This window comes from Anopheles arabiensis, chromosome 2, assembly GCF_016920715.1.
Source record: "Anopheles arabiensis isolate DONGOLA chromosome 2, AaraD3, whole genome shotgun sequence".
Taxonomy (NCBI): domain Eukaryota; kingdom Metazoa; phylum Arthropoda; class Insecta; order Diptera; family Culicidae; genus Anopheles; species Anopheles arabiensis.
The window spans coordinates 73,770,739-73,784,106 of NC_053517.1; the positions used below are offsets into that span (position 1 = coordinate 73,770,739).

General features: G+C 43.6%; 3 protein-coding genes across 3 annotated transcripts; 1 reads left to right on the plus strand and 2 right to left on the minus strand.

Moving 5' to 3' along the window:
• Nucleotides 1-290: 290 nt before the first annotated feature.
• Nucleotides 291-10,602, minus strand: LOC120894172 (activating transcription factor 7-interacting protein 1). The gene is given in 5 exon segments (XM_040296600.1): nucleotides 291-1,563; nucleotides 4,062-4,179; nucleotides 4,181-4,703; nucleotides 4,786-7,621; nucleotides 10,485-10,602. Coding segments are annotated over 4 exon segments (3,891 nt in total). The 5' UTR covers nucleotides 7,599-7,621; nucleotides 10,485-10,602; the 3' UTR covers nucleotides 291-1,126.
• Nucleotides 10,603-11,840: 1,238 nt separating this feature from the next.
• LOC120893360 (transmembrane protein 223) lies at nucleotides 11,841-12,776 on the plus strand. The gene is made up of 2 exons (XM_040295179.1): nucleotides 11,841-12,357; nucleotides 12,428-12,776. Exons 1-2 carry the CDS (start codon nucleotides 11,952-11,954, stop codon nucleotides 12,721-12,723), a joined length of 702 nt encoding a protein of 233 aa, XP_040151113.1. The 5' UTR covers nucleotides 11,841-11,951; the 3' UTR covers nucleotides 12,724-12,776.
• LOC120893362 (H/ACA ribonucleoprotein complex subunit 3) lies at nucleotides 12,765-13,185 on the minus strand. The gene is made up of 2 exons (XM_040295186.1): nucleotides 13,029-13,185; nucleotides 12,765-12,969 (listed from the first exon to the last, which is right to left on the minus strand). The coding sequence occupies exons 1-2, from the start codon at nucleotides 13,080-13,082 to the stop codon at nucleotides 12,829-12,831; spliced, it is 195 nt and encodes a 64-aa protein (XP_040151120.1). The 5' UTR covers nucleotides 13,083-13,185; the 3' UTR covers nucleotides 12,765-12,828.
• Nucleotides 13,186-13,368: the final 183 nt, after the last annotated feature.

Sequence of the window (13,368 nt, forward strand, 5' to 3'; positions counted from 1 at the left end):
ATCGAGGCAACAAGCGTTACGGAGAAAATAACCCTATAGCGTCCGTGTCTAGAAGCTTTAACACATCCGCTGATTTGTTCGACTTCGACTTAACTCAGGCTACATTCAGGGAGCGTTTACGTCTATCTTACACTTACACGCGTAAACTAATATTAGATCACCCGTTTAAAGCACATGAGTTCGATGGGTTAACCTTCAAACAAATAAACAAATAAACTAGAAAAATACATTCACTTACTTGTTATTATAATTTTAGGAATAACAATTGAATAGTGAAGAAAAAAGGCCGATTTTTACTGCATAATTCAATTATTTATTTATTTATTCTTATTCGTTCATAACGAAGGAACACTGGAGGTTCTACAACTGCACATTCTACCACCTTGTCTCGTCCATGTTGACATCGTTTTGCGCTGGTATGAAAACAACGGCACTCCTTCCTTTTTAGGTTAACCGGCCGTCTGCAGGGTCCTGGCTTACAAATCGTTCTGGTACTTTTAAAAACATGTCATGAATTGTGACGTTACTGACAGCCATTGTTATTCAATCCGTTTGCTAATGTATTCCGTTCTGTAGATAAAATTGCCTAAGTTGCCATGACTAAATATTTGGGCGATGTATGTTTTTTGTTGTTAAAGATTCTAACATCCAGATCGTTTTGCACAGCACCACACGTGTTGCACAGAATCATTTGTTAATAGATAATTCCAGCATGGCACGCCTCACCTTCTTATTAATTTCATTGTACTGCACCACGCAATTCTAAGACATTTATTTGGACCAGATAACTCAAAATGGTGGACATACGCTTTTTGGACTATTCGGTTCCTCCCAGCTGAACACACACACGAAGACCATACATACAAAGCTAATTTAACAAGAGGATAGATGTAGATCATCAGCTGAAAGATAGATTCTTCCGGTTGAAAGTGGAGTTAAAAGAGTATGTACAACGGAGTTGAAATTTTACAACTAATCGAACAAGTCAGTCGGTCTCTAGCAAAACTAAAAAGAAGGTTTGTTTGTTGGCCATGTTTATGAGCATATTATATGATGCAGCGAAAGACCGTGCAATCGTGTTTTAGACATTATTTCAAACGCGGCTACCTTAAGATAACGCTTAACTCTAAGCATTGGACACGCTGCATTCGCTCCAGGTGCGCGGGTCACTGAACATTCCTACACGTTTGTGTTTGTCGATAGCACGTACGGCGAAGTAATAACGCTGCCCTTCCTGGAACTGGGTGAGCGTCACCGCCATTGGCAATAGCAGCGCCTTAACGTCTCCGACATGTCTCCATTCTTCCACCGCGTTCGGGACCGCTAACTCCTGATATGCATAGATCTGATAGTTTTCGATTTCGGAATGCCTGTGGTCGAGGGTAGGCATTAACCAGGATATAACGATGCCAGTTTGTACATTATTAACGCATATAGTTGGTTGTGGTGGGGGCAATTTCCACGACGGATCGTTTTCCGGTTGCGGTCCAGGTGGTGGGAGCGGTACAATCAGAGCTTGTATGGACGGTTTCACTACGATGCGCTTTTTCATCAACGCTTGATCTGCAGGATCCGAAAAAGGTAGAATCAAGATTTTGTTTTCTTTTTTTAATAATAATGTTATATTGAAACAAACTAAAACTATTTGCAATATTGAATGATTTGGTGCATGAAAGATAAATTGTTACAAATAATTGTGTTTAACTGTTGCGTTTCGTTTCGTTTATAGTTCGTATAAACGTAGATGATGATACGTTGATGACGACATGTTCGTATAAACGTGTAAATGATAAGCTATTCGTGATTTATTTTTGGACAACGACGCCTATAAACCGGCATCAATGAATCGTTTCGTTTATGGCCGTCTAATCAAAGTGCAATGAGTAACGTGATTAAATTTAGTGCTCTTATGCATTTTATCATTTATTTGATACGATTCGTGCAGAAAAATCTGTTATTTCTGGGGTTTAAGTGGACTAATTTTTTTTGGACGAAAAAAATGCAATTTATATTGCAATGGATAATTTTTGAAGCAGATTGTTCTGATTTAACTTTTGATGAATCAATCCCAAATCCGCGTAATTCGATAACCGCGTAACTCGAAAACAATCTATAAGTTGAGCTTTTCAAACAATTACTGCTGGAAATGGCTCGTTCATCAGTAATGGAGACTAGATCGGAGTAGAAATAGAATCGGTTCCTGGACCAAGCCAGAATGGCGAATCGTCCATTGACAGACACAGGTCCAGATACAGTTCAGTTAACTTTACGTAAGTTCAGTCTACGTTCTTAGTCGGACATTACGAGGGGATGAATTCCACAAGATGTATTAGTTCATTGTTTTATGAACCTGTATAACTTTTAGTGTTTCCGTGCTAGTCCCCATGGCTGATGACGACCCATAGACGATTGACCGTGACCGAGAAACCCTGAAACCCCTTCCTGGAAATCGATATCACTCTAGAATCGGTGCTTAATTACAACTAAGATATTGCTATAAGTAATCTGTCTCATTTTGTCTGCTTGATTATCTGTCGAGTCAAACAGAGAAAGACAACACGCTGATTTTGTTTTTTGAAACCATTCGCAAGCACCGCATACCTCCCATGACTATCGCGATGATCACCGACAGAAAATGTCACGACCAAGTGACTGATTAAGAGTTGGTTGCACAAAATGTCACCAACCATGTGATGGTCGCACCAATTGTTTGAGTCTCACCTCTGATCATCACCGTAGAGCTCGTGACGTTGACAATATTTTGTTTCAGTCATTTTGTCAGTGATTTATCATGACTATGTCAGTGACATTTTGCAGAAATGATCACAGTAAAAAAAAAGTCATGGCATAGTGACTGACCAATGACTAATGGTCGCAAAAATGTTTCAAAGCATGTACTGGTCACACCAATCATTTAGAGTGCTCTCCAACCTTTTTAGGATCGCTAACCACTTGGCTCTGAAAATAAATTAGCTGCGACCCACATCCATTGAGAGCATACATTTTTTTAAACTTAGTTCAAAGTTTTTGATCAAAATATGTTTAAATCTTATTCTAGCCCACATGCCTGTTGAAAATTTAGTTTGGACTATGGGGGGAAAATGCACGATATGTATAATATTGCAAAAATGCACGGTAATATAAGGTATTCTTTTTTCATATTTTTTACGGTCCACATCTGTTAACGCCACGCACCACAGGTTGGAGACTACTGATTTAGAGTATCACCTCTGGTCATATCACTTGAGGACGTGACGCTGACATGGATTTTGTTTCAATCAGATTTTTTTATGACATTGACAGTTACACTTTGAAGCATTGGTTGTGACCATGTAAAGAAAACTAATTTCCTTTGGCTGACAAACTGCGTACCTGGCCAGTATTGCGAACGGTGACAAACATCGACCATAACATGTAAACATTCACACTGCTTGAAGCATCGCATTCGATTTTCACTCGTTCATTCTACAGTGTCGTCAAAAAATGTCGTCACTGGACGCATTTTTGCATGAAAATGCGTAATTCACTGTTGAACTAGCCGCAAATTTTGCCTAGACATTCGGCCTAGATTTTTATCATATTAAAATCCTATAAAGTATCACATATAGAACAGCTATTAAAACATATTTCGGTTAGTAATTAGAGTTTGCCAACCAAGCCTAAAAATAAATTAGATTCAAACAAAAACATATTTGTTAGTGTCCGTCATGGATTCAAGTACTGTAGGCACGACTGCACGATCCCGTGGTACAATTGTCAGCTCATACGATTCATGGACCATACCCCCGTAGCAAGAACTGATTCAAATGCCTGTATAGGTCGTCATGTACGCGTAGAACGTTACACCAAACACTACAAGCATGACGGACAATCCGTTAATAAGTTCACCAACAAGTAACACGTTCATTAGTCGATTAGGCGGGCCAATACCGACCCCATAAGGTCGTTGCGCCAAATACGAAAAACAATTAAAACTTGTAAAATATCGTTCCGCGTTAAACTAAAGGTGGTATGAAATCTGGAAAATGGAAGTAGAAAGATGTGAATTTATTGATTCATACCTGTGGATGAAACCGGCGGCCGTGCCACACTGCTAGTATAGATGGGTTGGCGGATTGGTTGCAACGGGGGTGCATTTACGCGTTTAACGTTTATCGCAGGTCGTACAACGACACCATTATGCTGATATACTGGACTGACGACTGGCGAGTTTGACGCCACGGTAGCAATAGCTCCACTGCCGTCGGGCTTGGCAAGCCTTGCCTGAATGCGCATCAGCTGGTTGGTAGCAACCTGTGAGGTTGGAATGACTGTAGGCGCTTGTGCTAATGCAAACGTTTGCGTGCCATTCAGAGAAGGTCTCGGCCGCTTGGCAGCATTCGACGAGGCCGTATCGCCTTCCCCCTCCCTGCGTTTCATCTTCCTCCGTCAAATCGATCAAAGAATCGTCCACAGAGGAGGAGACAACCGTGGACGATGGTTGAGGGTTCGGTCTTTTCTGGGTCGACGGCGACGTGGTGGAGCTTACAGTGGTGGAGGAAGTTCGCAACGCACTGACCGAAGCCAGTTGGAAGCTGCTCGTTGCGAGAGGGGGCGGGTTGCTATTCAACACACGAGCTTGGACATTTACCGGGCGTGGTCGGATAGAATTATCCACTAAAGGTCGGGCGAGGGAATTTTCACCCGGTTGCACATCTTGTCGGCTGTGGAAGGTAAAAAAAACAAATTAATAAAATAATTTTAACTAAATGCGCATATTTCGTTTCCGCTTTCTGTTGCACTTACGCATTGGTTTGCGCTTTCCGTTGCACTTGCTGGCTCTGCTCGTGTATTTGTTGCAGCAGAAGCTCCTGTTGCTGCCGTGCTTGTTTCTCTTGCTGCGCCTGCTGGTACGCTGACAGTGGAGGCCGCATGGGAGTAATTTTCTGCAGTTGCTTTTTGCGCACAGGACTATCAACTCCAGGCGAAACGCTATTAGTTCCGGAGTCACTGCTTGTCGCGGTAATGGCAAGGGGTGGTGGAGTATTGTTGAGCGCCGGTACTGCGTTTGAACCATCGCCGGCATTGATCGACAGTCTGTTCGGTGTGACCGGTGGCGTGAACGTAGCAACCGTTGTCACGGTATTGCTAAGCTTCGCAACATAAGGTTTGAATGATCGTGCCACCCCGTTCGCCGTAGTGGAATTGTTTGGGCTCGTGCGAGTTGTTATCATCTGCGGTGCATTATTCGGTACATGATGCCGCTGCACTGTGACACGCTGCACACCACCGATCACTGCCTGCTGGCCGGGTCTTTTCGCCATCTCACTGGAAACCTCGCGCATACTGCCACCATGCTCACTAACACCGTTCACCGCTGCTGTTGCCATGGCAACGGCAGCTGATTCACCCTTCCGTTTTCCGGAACTACTGCTGGACGGCTTGTGACCCGTCTCCGCTGCATATCCACCCCTCGACACTTGCAGCCCAACAGCGCGAGTAATTTTCACCGGTGCGATGTAAGTGTTAGCCCGCTTTTTCATGTCCTCTACCGCTCGATCGGCGACCAGCTTTAGCGCCTCATAGTGGCTCGTCATGTCCGCCAAGCTGCGCTCAAAGCCTTGCAGCTTTACAGCCTGCTTCTTGATAATCGCTCGCAGTGCGGCATTATCCGATTTGTACACCAGCGCTTCGCTGATCTTCTGCAGCACCAGTTGCTCCAAATCGGAGCGCGTCATTCCCGTGAACGGTTTGCAAAACCTTCGCACAAAATCCATCCGCATCGGTACGGCGCTCTTCAGCTCGGGAGGAATGGGTGAGAGTCGTACCTTCGATTCGACCGCAACGGACTGCTTCGCCTCAGCATCACTGCTTTGCTTCCCGTCCGCTGGAGCAGAGTCTGCCGTCGCGTTTTTATCAGTGTGGTTCATGCTTTGGACTTTCGAGTCGTCCCCGGTAGTCTTTTTGTCGGCCTCGTCCTCATCGTCGTCGTCATCTATCACCAGCACGTACGGGTATACTGAAGGTTCTGGGGCGGCGGTACGCTTTTTAGCATCTGCTTCGGCGCACTGCTTATTTGCAGGGTTACTATGCTCTGTTGCGTTATTTTCATGCGTCGCACCGCTCCGTGTTTCCGCATTTGGTCTAAGTGAGTCTATCGCCGCCGACTTAGCTTGCGCTTCGAGCAAATCGGTATTCAACCTAGCAGGTACATCCATCTGTTCTTTTGAAGGGTTATTTAAATTATCTATCTTAGCAGTACCAGTTGCTGACTGGTCTTTTTCTTCCCGAGTTTCGTGCTGTTTCGCATGGGATGAACTATCGGCCGGCTCAGTCGACGGGTACTCATCGGCCGCACTCATTGAGCGGGCCTTTTTCCTGGGCGGTTCATTTGCTTCGGACGCTTCGCTCTCATCCATCCGGTCAGCATCCGTATCGGTTACTTTCGCATGATCGCCATTATCGTTCCCAACCGGCGCCGGTTTATCCCGTGCAACATCTTTCGCAACATCGGTGCTGGAACCTTCCGGTTTGTCGCTAATGCACGGAGAGCTCGGACCTTCGTTAGCCTCGGGCTGCCGTTGACTTTTAGCTACATTTGGCATTTCTTCAAGCATACATACATCATCATCAATGGGTACAGTGTCTGAACAGTCCACCGCTAGCACGGTGGCACCTTCTTGTGTTCCCGATTCACTGTTTTTATCAGAGGAGCACTTTTCCGTATCTGAAGAAATCGCCGCCTGTTCGACTTTATCAGAATTCGGCTGTAAGGATGTGGCAGTGTTTTCCGGCGGTACACTCGCACCAGAGTGACCGTTATCCTTTCCTTCATTTGCTTTACCGTCCGTAAGGCAAATGGATGTATCATCCAGCGTTACAACCGTATCATCCGGTACAGTCGCACCATCTTTCCGTTGATCTACAGTTTTGTCATTGAACTCAATCAAATCGCTCCGATTCGCGTCGGATGCCTGGTGCGCAGCAAATGCTTCCTCTTGCGCTCCCAGTAACGACTGGAGCAGTTCCTGTGCGGTCATTTCGGCGCTAGACTTTGCCGGCGTCGTCGGAGGTGCTGCTACTGTTGCTTTCTTCACCCTCTGGGCGGGCTTTTCACTGCTCGGTTCCTCGCTAATGCCCGATTCCTCCGCACTGGAAACACCGGTCAGATCAATGTTTTCGACCAGTGAAAGGTCTTCGTCATCTGGCGGCGAAAGGGAGGCCGATTCCTGCCGCTCCGCCGGCTTCTGTGAGGCTTGGTCGTCGGTCTCAGCCACTGTTGTTGGCTCTTTTTTAGCCTCACGGTCATCATGTTTGTCCTTAGCGTCCACGCTTAGTATCGTCGTTTCGATCGGTGTAATACCGGAAATGTCCCCGGGGGCTACATCCGGCTTCGCGGGCTCCGAATTATCGCTGGCCTTGCTCTTCCCCTCCTCTCCGGCCGGTGCCTTCGGTGGATCGTCCTCATCACTGTCACTGATCAATAGGGCAGGCAAATCATCGTTTTCACGCCCAACAACCCCGGGTGACTTTTCAGCGACAAGCTCCTGTGCTGTTTCGGCATCCGCTGCAGACTGCTCCTTGTCGTTGGTGGATGAAACTGGCTGATCCACGTCCATCATTGCTCAAGCACTAGCGACGGCTGCAAGAGAAGTAGGAGAACACACATCAGACACACAATTGCTTCACCAGTGCTACCCCCCGCACAGGGAACGGGGAGAAACCCAAACTAACACCCAGCGTTAAGTTACACCATTTTTATGTACATTAAGATTGCAAATACGAGTAGGTACGCATTTTAGCAAGCTCACAATTAAAGGGAAAATTGTCAAACAAACCTCATAACAACTCTAAACTCCACTTTTCTGTCCAGCAAGAGACACCGAAAACCTATGCCGCGTACGCGTACGCATGTACTGTTTGTGTGTATGTGTGTGTCAAACATCACACAACGACTCTGTTGCTGCGTGAGCGTGAGCGGGAAGGTTATCGACCCGCTCTTTCTCTCTTTCTCTCTGACTATCTGAGAGCGCACGGGAGAGCAAAACGCGCGGTAACGTGTTTGGCGCGTGGCTGTGTAGTTGTGAGATCCTGTACCTCTTTCCCCTTCCCGGCAAAGGACAATAGGGTCGGTAAATCCAGCGTGATGATCCTATCCTGTTTCCTCATTTCCGCTCGCCCTCTCCCGCGCTCTCTCTTCACCTTCTCTAAGTACATTTCGATGTAGAATGGATTCCACCGCACCTACCCATAAAAGCTACTACTAGGATTCTAAATGTAGCTCGATCAACTGCTCAATGAGCATGATCGGTAGATACCACGCCTTTCTTTCTCTAGCTCGAGGCAATCATACGTTTTCGCTCAAGTCCGTACAAAGCAGAACCGAACTTGTCGGATATCTTGACATTTTAGGCACTCAGAGAATAGAACCGCACCGATTCGATCCGGTTGGTAAAGCTGTTCGTTACTAGAATACCTTGCAATATCATTCCCATGCGATAAAACGATATTTTACAAAACGCTAGTACCGCTGACGATCCCTGGAGCAAAGAATGGCAGCAGTGCCGGCATCGAAAATAGGACGAACAACAAAGCATCAAGAGAAATCCCTGAGAAGTTTGCAGATGTTTGCGAAGATGCACCCTACTACATCGCTATGGACAATTCTTTGAACGCTCTACAGTGGCGAATACATTACACAAATACTATAATGTCACAGCCTACGTGCTGGGGCTAATACGCTCTGATGCTATCATCATCTCAAAAGTATGCGAAATCGTTCGCGACCGTCAAAGTACGCTGTGATGAAAAGATGATCAAGTTTTAACATTTACTTTTGACGTCATGTTCAAGGCCAGAGGAAAACACTTTCGGCTGGCAGATATCATGTGTCAATTTATGTCAAGAGTAACCAATCGCCAACGCCCTTCAATGGTTAGTTAAGACCACCGTTCTTGATATAGACCTAACACAACATTTATACAACGAATACGCCGCTTCCATTGGAATATCAACTATGAATAGCGAGTTCCATTTAAATTCATTTTGAAGAATTGGCTTCGCTACATATATTTTGCGATCGTTTCAATATATATTCCTCTATTGCTATATTCATGTCATGCAATACTTTTCGTCGAAAAAAAAAGTCATTTGAGCAGTTCTGCTAACAAACGTGAATGTGTGTGTGTAAATCTTCCATTTTGTGTCCACACAACGACGTCGACGTAATCAATCCGAACATCGCGAGAAAAGTATTGCATTCTCTAGGGATGTACAGCAAGAGCAAAATTTATGTTTCTTTATTGTTGTTGTTGTTGTTGTTGCGGTTGTGGTTGTTAAATGATTATTTGTTTCTAACTTTCTCTGTTTTGATTGCATAAATTAATTATTTAACGTCTTTCTGTTTTGAAAAGACAATTTTTTTACGAGATTGAATATTCGACCAACGGAGGAATTAAAGCCTCTAGGCTAAATGAACAAGTACCTCTAGCTCATAGAGCAGTGAAAACGAAAGCAGAAAAACATACAACGAAAAGAAGAAAAAGAAGTTATCAAGCTGAAAGACCTGCTTGAGACCATTTCCAATAGAGTTCAAGATATCAACATGAAATAAAGATAGCAGTACTACTACCATTTCGTGAGAGAAAGATACAACTATCCGACCTCCACCATGATAAACAATGATGAAATTGGTTACGGGTAGAATTTTATTTCAACCATTCGAGGTTTTGGGATTGATTGCGGGGAAAATACCCAACATAACTATCATTGCAAACAGAAGTCGTAATAGACAACTCTTGCTCATACATCGTTCACAGTGATATTTCGACTAAAAACTAGCGAAACGATAATCCTCTTTCACCATGTACATGGACTGATTGGCGAAAAGGTGCTACAGCGTGAACGAACAGATCGCAGGCGGCTGTTACTGGCCGGGTTTGCTGTGCCTCCGTGAAGCACGCTTACCACCACCACTAGCACCGTCACACACCACAAGAGAGACATGTTTGCGCGTCGGTAGCTTTGCTGTGTGTGCGATTTCGCTACACGCACACACACTCATGCGCGCTGCTATTACCGACTGCTATTCTCGGTGTGTTGCGTTGTACAGGCATATTACCATACAATAGTTATATGAGGTGAACCTTATATAAACGTACACAGGCACTCGTATGGAGTTCCTTATGTCGTTCGGAGAATTGTAATGTTGTTATTGTCAACTAATGACGATAGATTAGTTAAATGAGGATTGTGGTCGATTTATATAATGTCAACACAGGAGTGACCTTTATAGTTGAACATTTAGAATAATGCAAATTCAGCATTAGATTTGTATGATAAGTAATACATGTTTTACTAAATCAATTATATAAAGTTAACTATTAAACATTATTAAAAGTGCCAAATAGAAATAAGAAATATTATTAATAATAATTGTTATTGTGTATGTATTGTGTGTAGAATTGTAATGTAAACATATAATGTACATATTACCAACTACTTACTGTGTAGGAGAAATTGTTTCATGTGAAACCCTAATAAGGACCACGGGAGCACTAAGAAGCACTAAATACACGTCCTCACTGCACAAAGGCTACACAAACACTAACGAAAAGTGATAGTGAAATATTTTTCACAGCTTGCTTTGCTCCCTTTCTCTCTGTCTTTCGCACAAAGGCGCCTATAAGTTTGACAGTTCTAGCAATGACGCTCTCTCTCTAGCCATCTATACATGTAGTCCCCGAGATACACGGTTAATGGGGACCGAAAACGTCCGCAAAATACCGCGTATCTCGAATCTCCGCGTAAGTCGAATCTCTTGATTTCCAGCTAAAATATCACTAATTTTCGTGTAATTTTGCAAGTAGGGGGCGATTTTAGCCTGGTTATGAATTATTTGATATGATTCTGACTGAATATAACAGTTTTAAACCTTTTGAAATAGTTTTTAACATTCCATCGAAACGGAAATTATTTGGCAATTTACAACTGATGTGTCAAATCAGTACAATTTGCTCAAAGAACTGTCAAATTTAGAAAACCGCGTATCTCCGAATCCGCGTATAAGAGCTACCGTGTATCTCGGGGACCGCCTGTATTTCTCTTTCGCAGTTGCGCTCTCTCCGCGAAAAGTATGTGTGTGTGTTTTGTAGAATTTTGTTTCATTTAATGATCACCTTCGTTTACTCAATTGTTTAGCTGGTAGTATACTATCAGGTGAATATCATTTCTAAAGAATGATCATCATGTCCTGTAACATTAATAGCAGCCATGCACTGTTTTCAGAGCTATTATGACAACTTGCTGCTACAATATTATTGTTTTAGCAAGAAAATACATCTCCTAAGGGTTATAACAATACGAAGGTAGCATAATATATATAGAGAATGAGAGAGGTTATGTAGCATTTTGCGCATTATATAGCATAGTTTCATAGTTTTCATAAATTGTAAAAATAATATCATTTATCGCAAAGTGCATGTTGTGATTAGAATCAGATCATTGGCGCACTCCACACTATCTGTTTTGATGTCAATCGCAAATGTCATTTTTTGAGTTCGTTTTATCTATTGCCTCTTAATTACTCTGTATGAAATTCTAGCAATCCTTTGAGTCATAGAGTAGCATAATTATGCATTCTTTTGACCGATTTGAAAGCTAATGTAATTTAATATTTTTTATAAAACAAATAAATTTGACGTTAAAAGATGTTATCTCTAGACCGATGTATCTCGTGTTTTAATCAATATTTATTTGTGTTACTTTCAAAACACACTAATAAAAGTATTTTCTATAGTTTGATGAAAAAAATTTGTAATTCTGTTTTAACAAATGTCACGTTGATGGCCATTTGCAGTCCCATTTGATTAGAGGGGGTATTATTGTAAATATAAACAAACTTCGCCGCTTCATAATGCAGTTAGATAACTAATCATTTATTCGCGCGAAAAGAAACAACAATCGTCCAAAACATGATTTTACGGTTGCTGTCTTCGCTCAATGGTCACCTGGGTAAGCCTACTTCGATTCTTGCTACTCTAGGAACCCGTTACCCGTCCTGCGGGAGTGTGATCCGTTCGACCGTACAGCGGGGGCAGTCGACCCAAGCACCGGCAAACCGCGTGTACGATGTGAACACCAAAGTTCCCAAGGATGTGATGCTGTTTAAGTACGAAAATCCGCGCTTCTTCAAAGTGTTGAACATCTTTGCCGTGTCGCAATTTCTGTTCTGGGGCTATCTGTGCCACTTTTCCTACACCACGCTGAAGGATGCCCCCGTGCAGGAAGATGGCAAAGAGGACCTACCATGGTACAAAAGGGTAAATTTGGGAGAAAATAAATACCGCAATGGCATAGCGATAATGTGCTTCTTCATAGGTGAGTGATGCTCGAAAAACAAATTAAAAGAGGTCTATAATTCACGCCAATGTGCGGGGTTCCCTTCTAGGATACGGAGTGCTGTTCGCTTCGTGGATGTTCACGTTGCGATCCGTACGCTATTTGGTGTTGCGCAAAGGTGGCGACAAGGTGAGCGTCGTTACATATGCTCCGTTCGGGACCAACCGAATCATGGACGTGCCGCTGAAGTACGTTTCCGCGCAGGAGTCCCGCGAGGCAGCACGTGTCACGGTACCGGTGAAGATCAAGAACAGGGCACTGTTTTACATGCTGGATATGCGGGGCGAGTTTACCAACACAAAGCTGTACGATTATACGGTCGGTTTGAGCCGAAAGCTGAAGTAAATCGAAGCGATAGAAACGGACACGCAATAAACGGTAGGAAGTTACATCTTAAATTCGGAGCTTTATTTTTAAACGGTAGAGTGGAATTTTTAACGATTCAGCCGATCAGTACACGGGCTCGGGCTTCTGCGTCAGCAGCAATCCAAAACGCTTCTTGATGATGATACGGTAGCGAGAGTACTTGTCCTCTGGAGAAAATCTCGCCGGATGTGCTGATTGGGTCGGCTTGCCTTCTGCGTTGTTTTTCTGCAAGAGCAGGGAAACGGTTAGAACGACCGGTCTCGAAGAATTACGCTCACACTTACCTTCAGGGTGTAAACCCTTTCGCTATTTTCATTTAAATCGTACATAAGATACATTTTGATTTAGTTTTTATTGTCTGATCGACGAAATGATTCTGTGAAATCGCTTACCGAATGCACGTGCGCGTTGTTTACGATTGGATCGTTTGACGTTTACCAAATTTCGCCCCAACATATGTTTTCGCCAGCAGCATAAGGTGTGTACACAAAGGTATCCACAGCGCATAGCGGACGAGCTCAAAGTTTGCGAACTTGAAATTACAGGACCTTTCGGCGGCAATATTTAGTTCGCATGCTTTTTAGTTGAACGCTCGATAGTTTGCTGTAGAGAAAAAATTAAAAA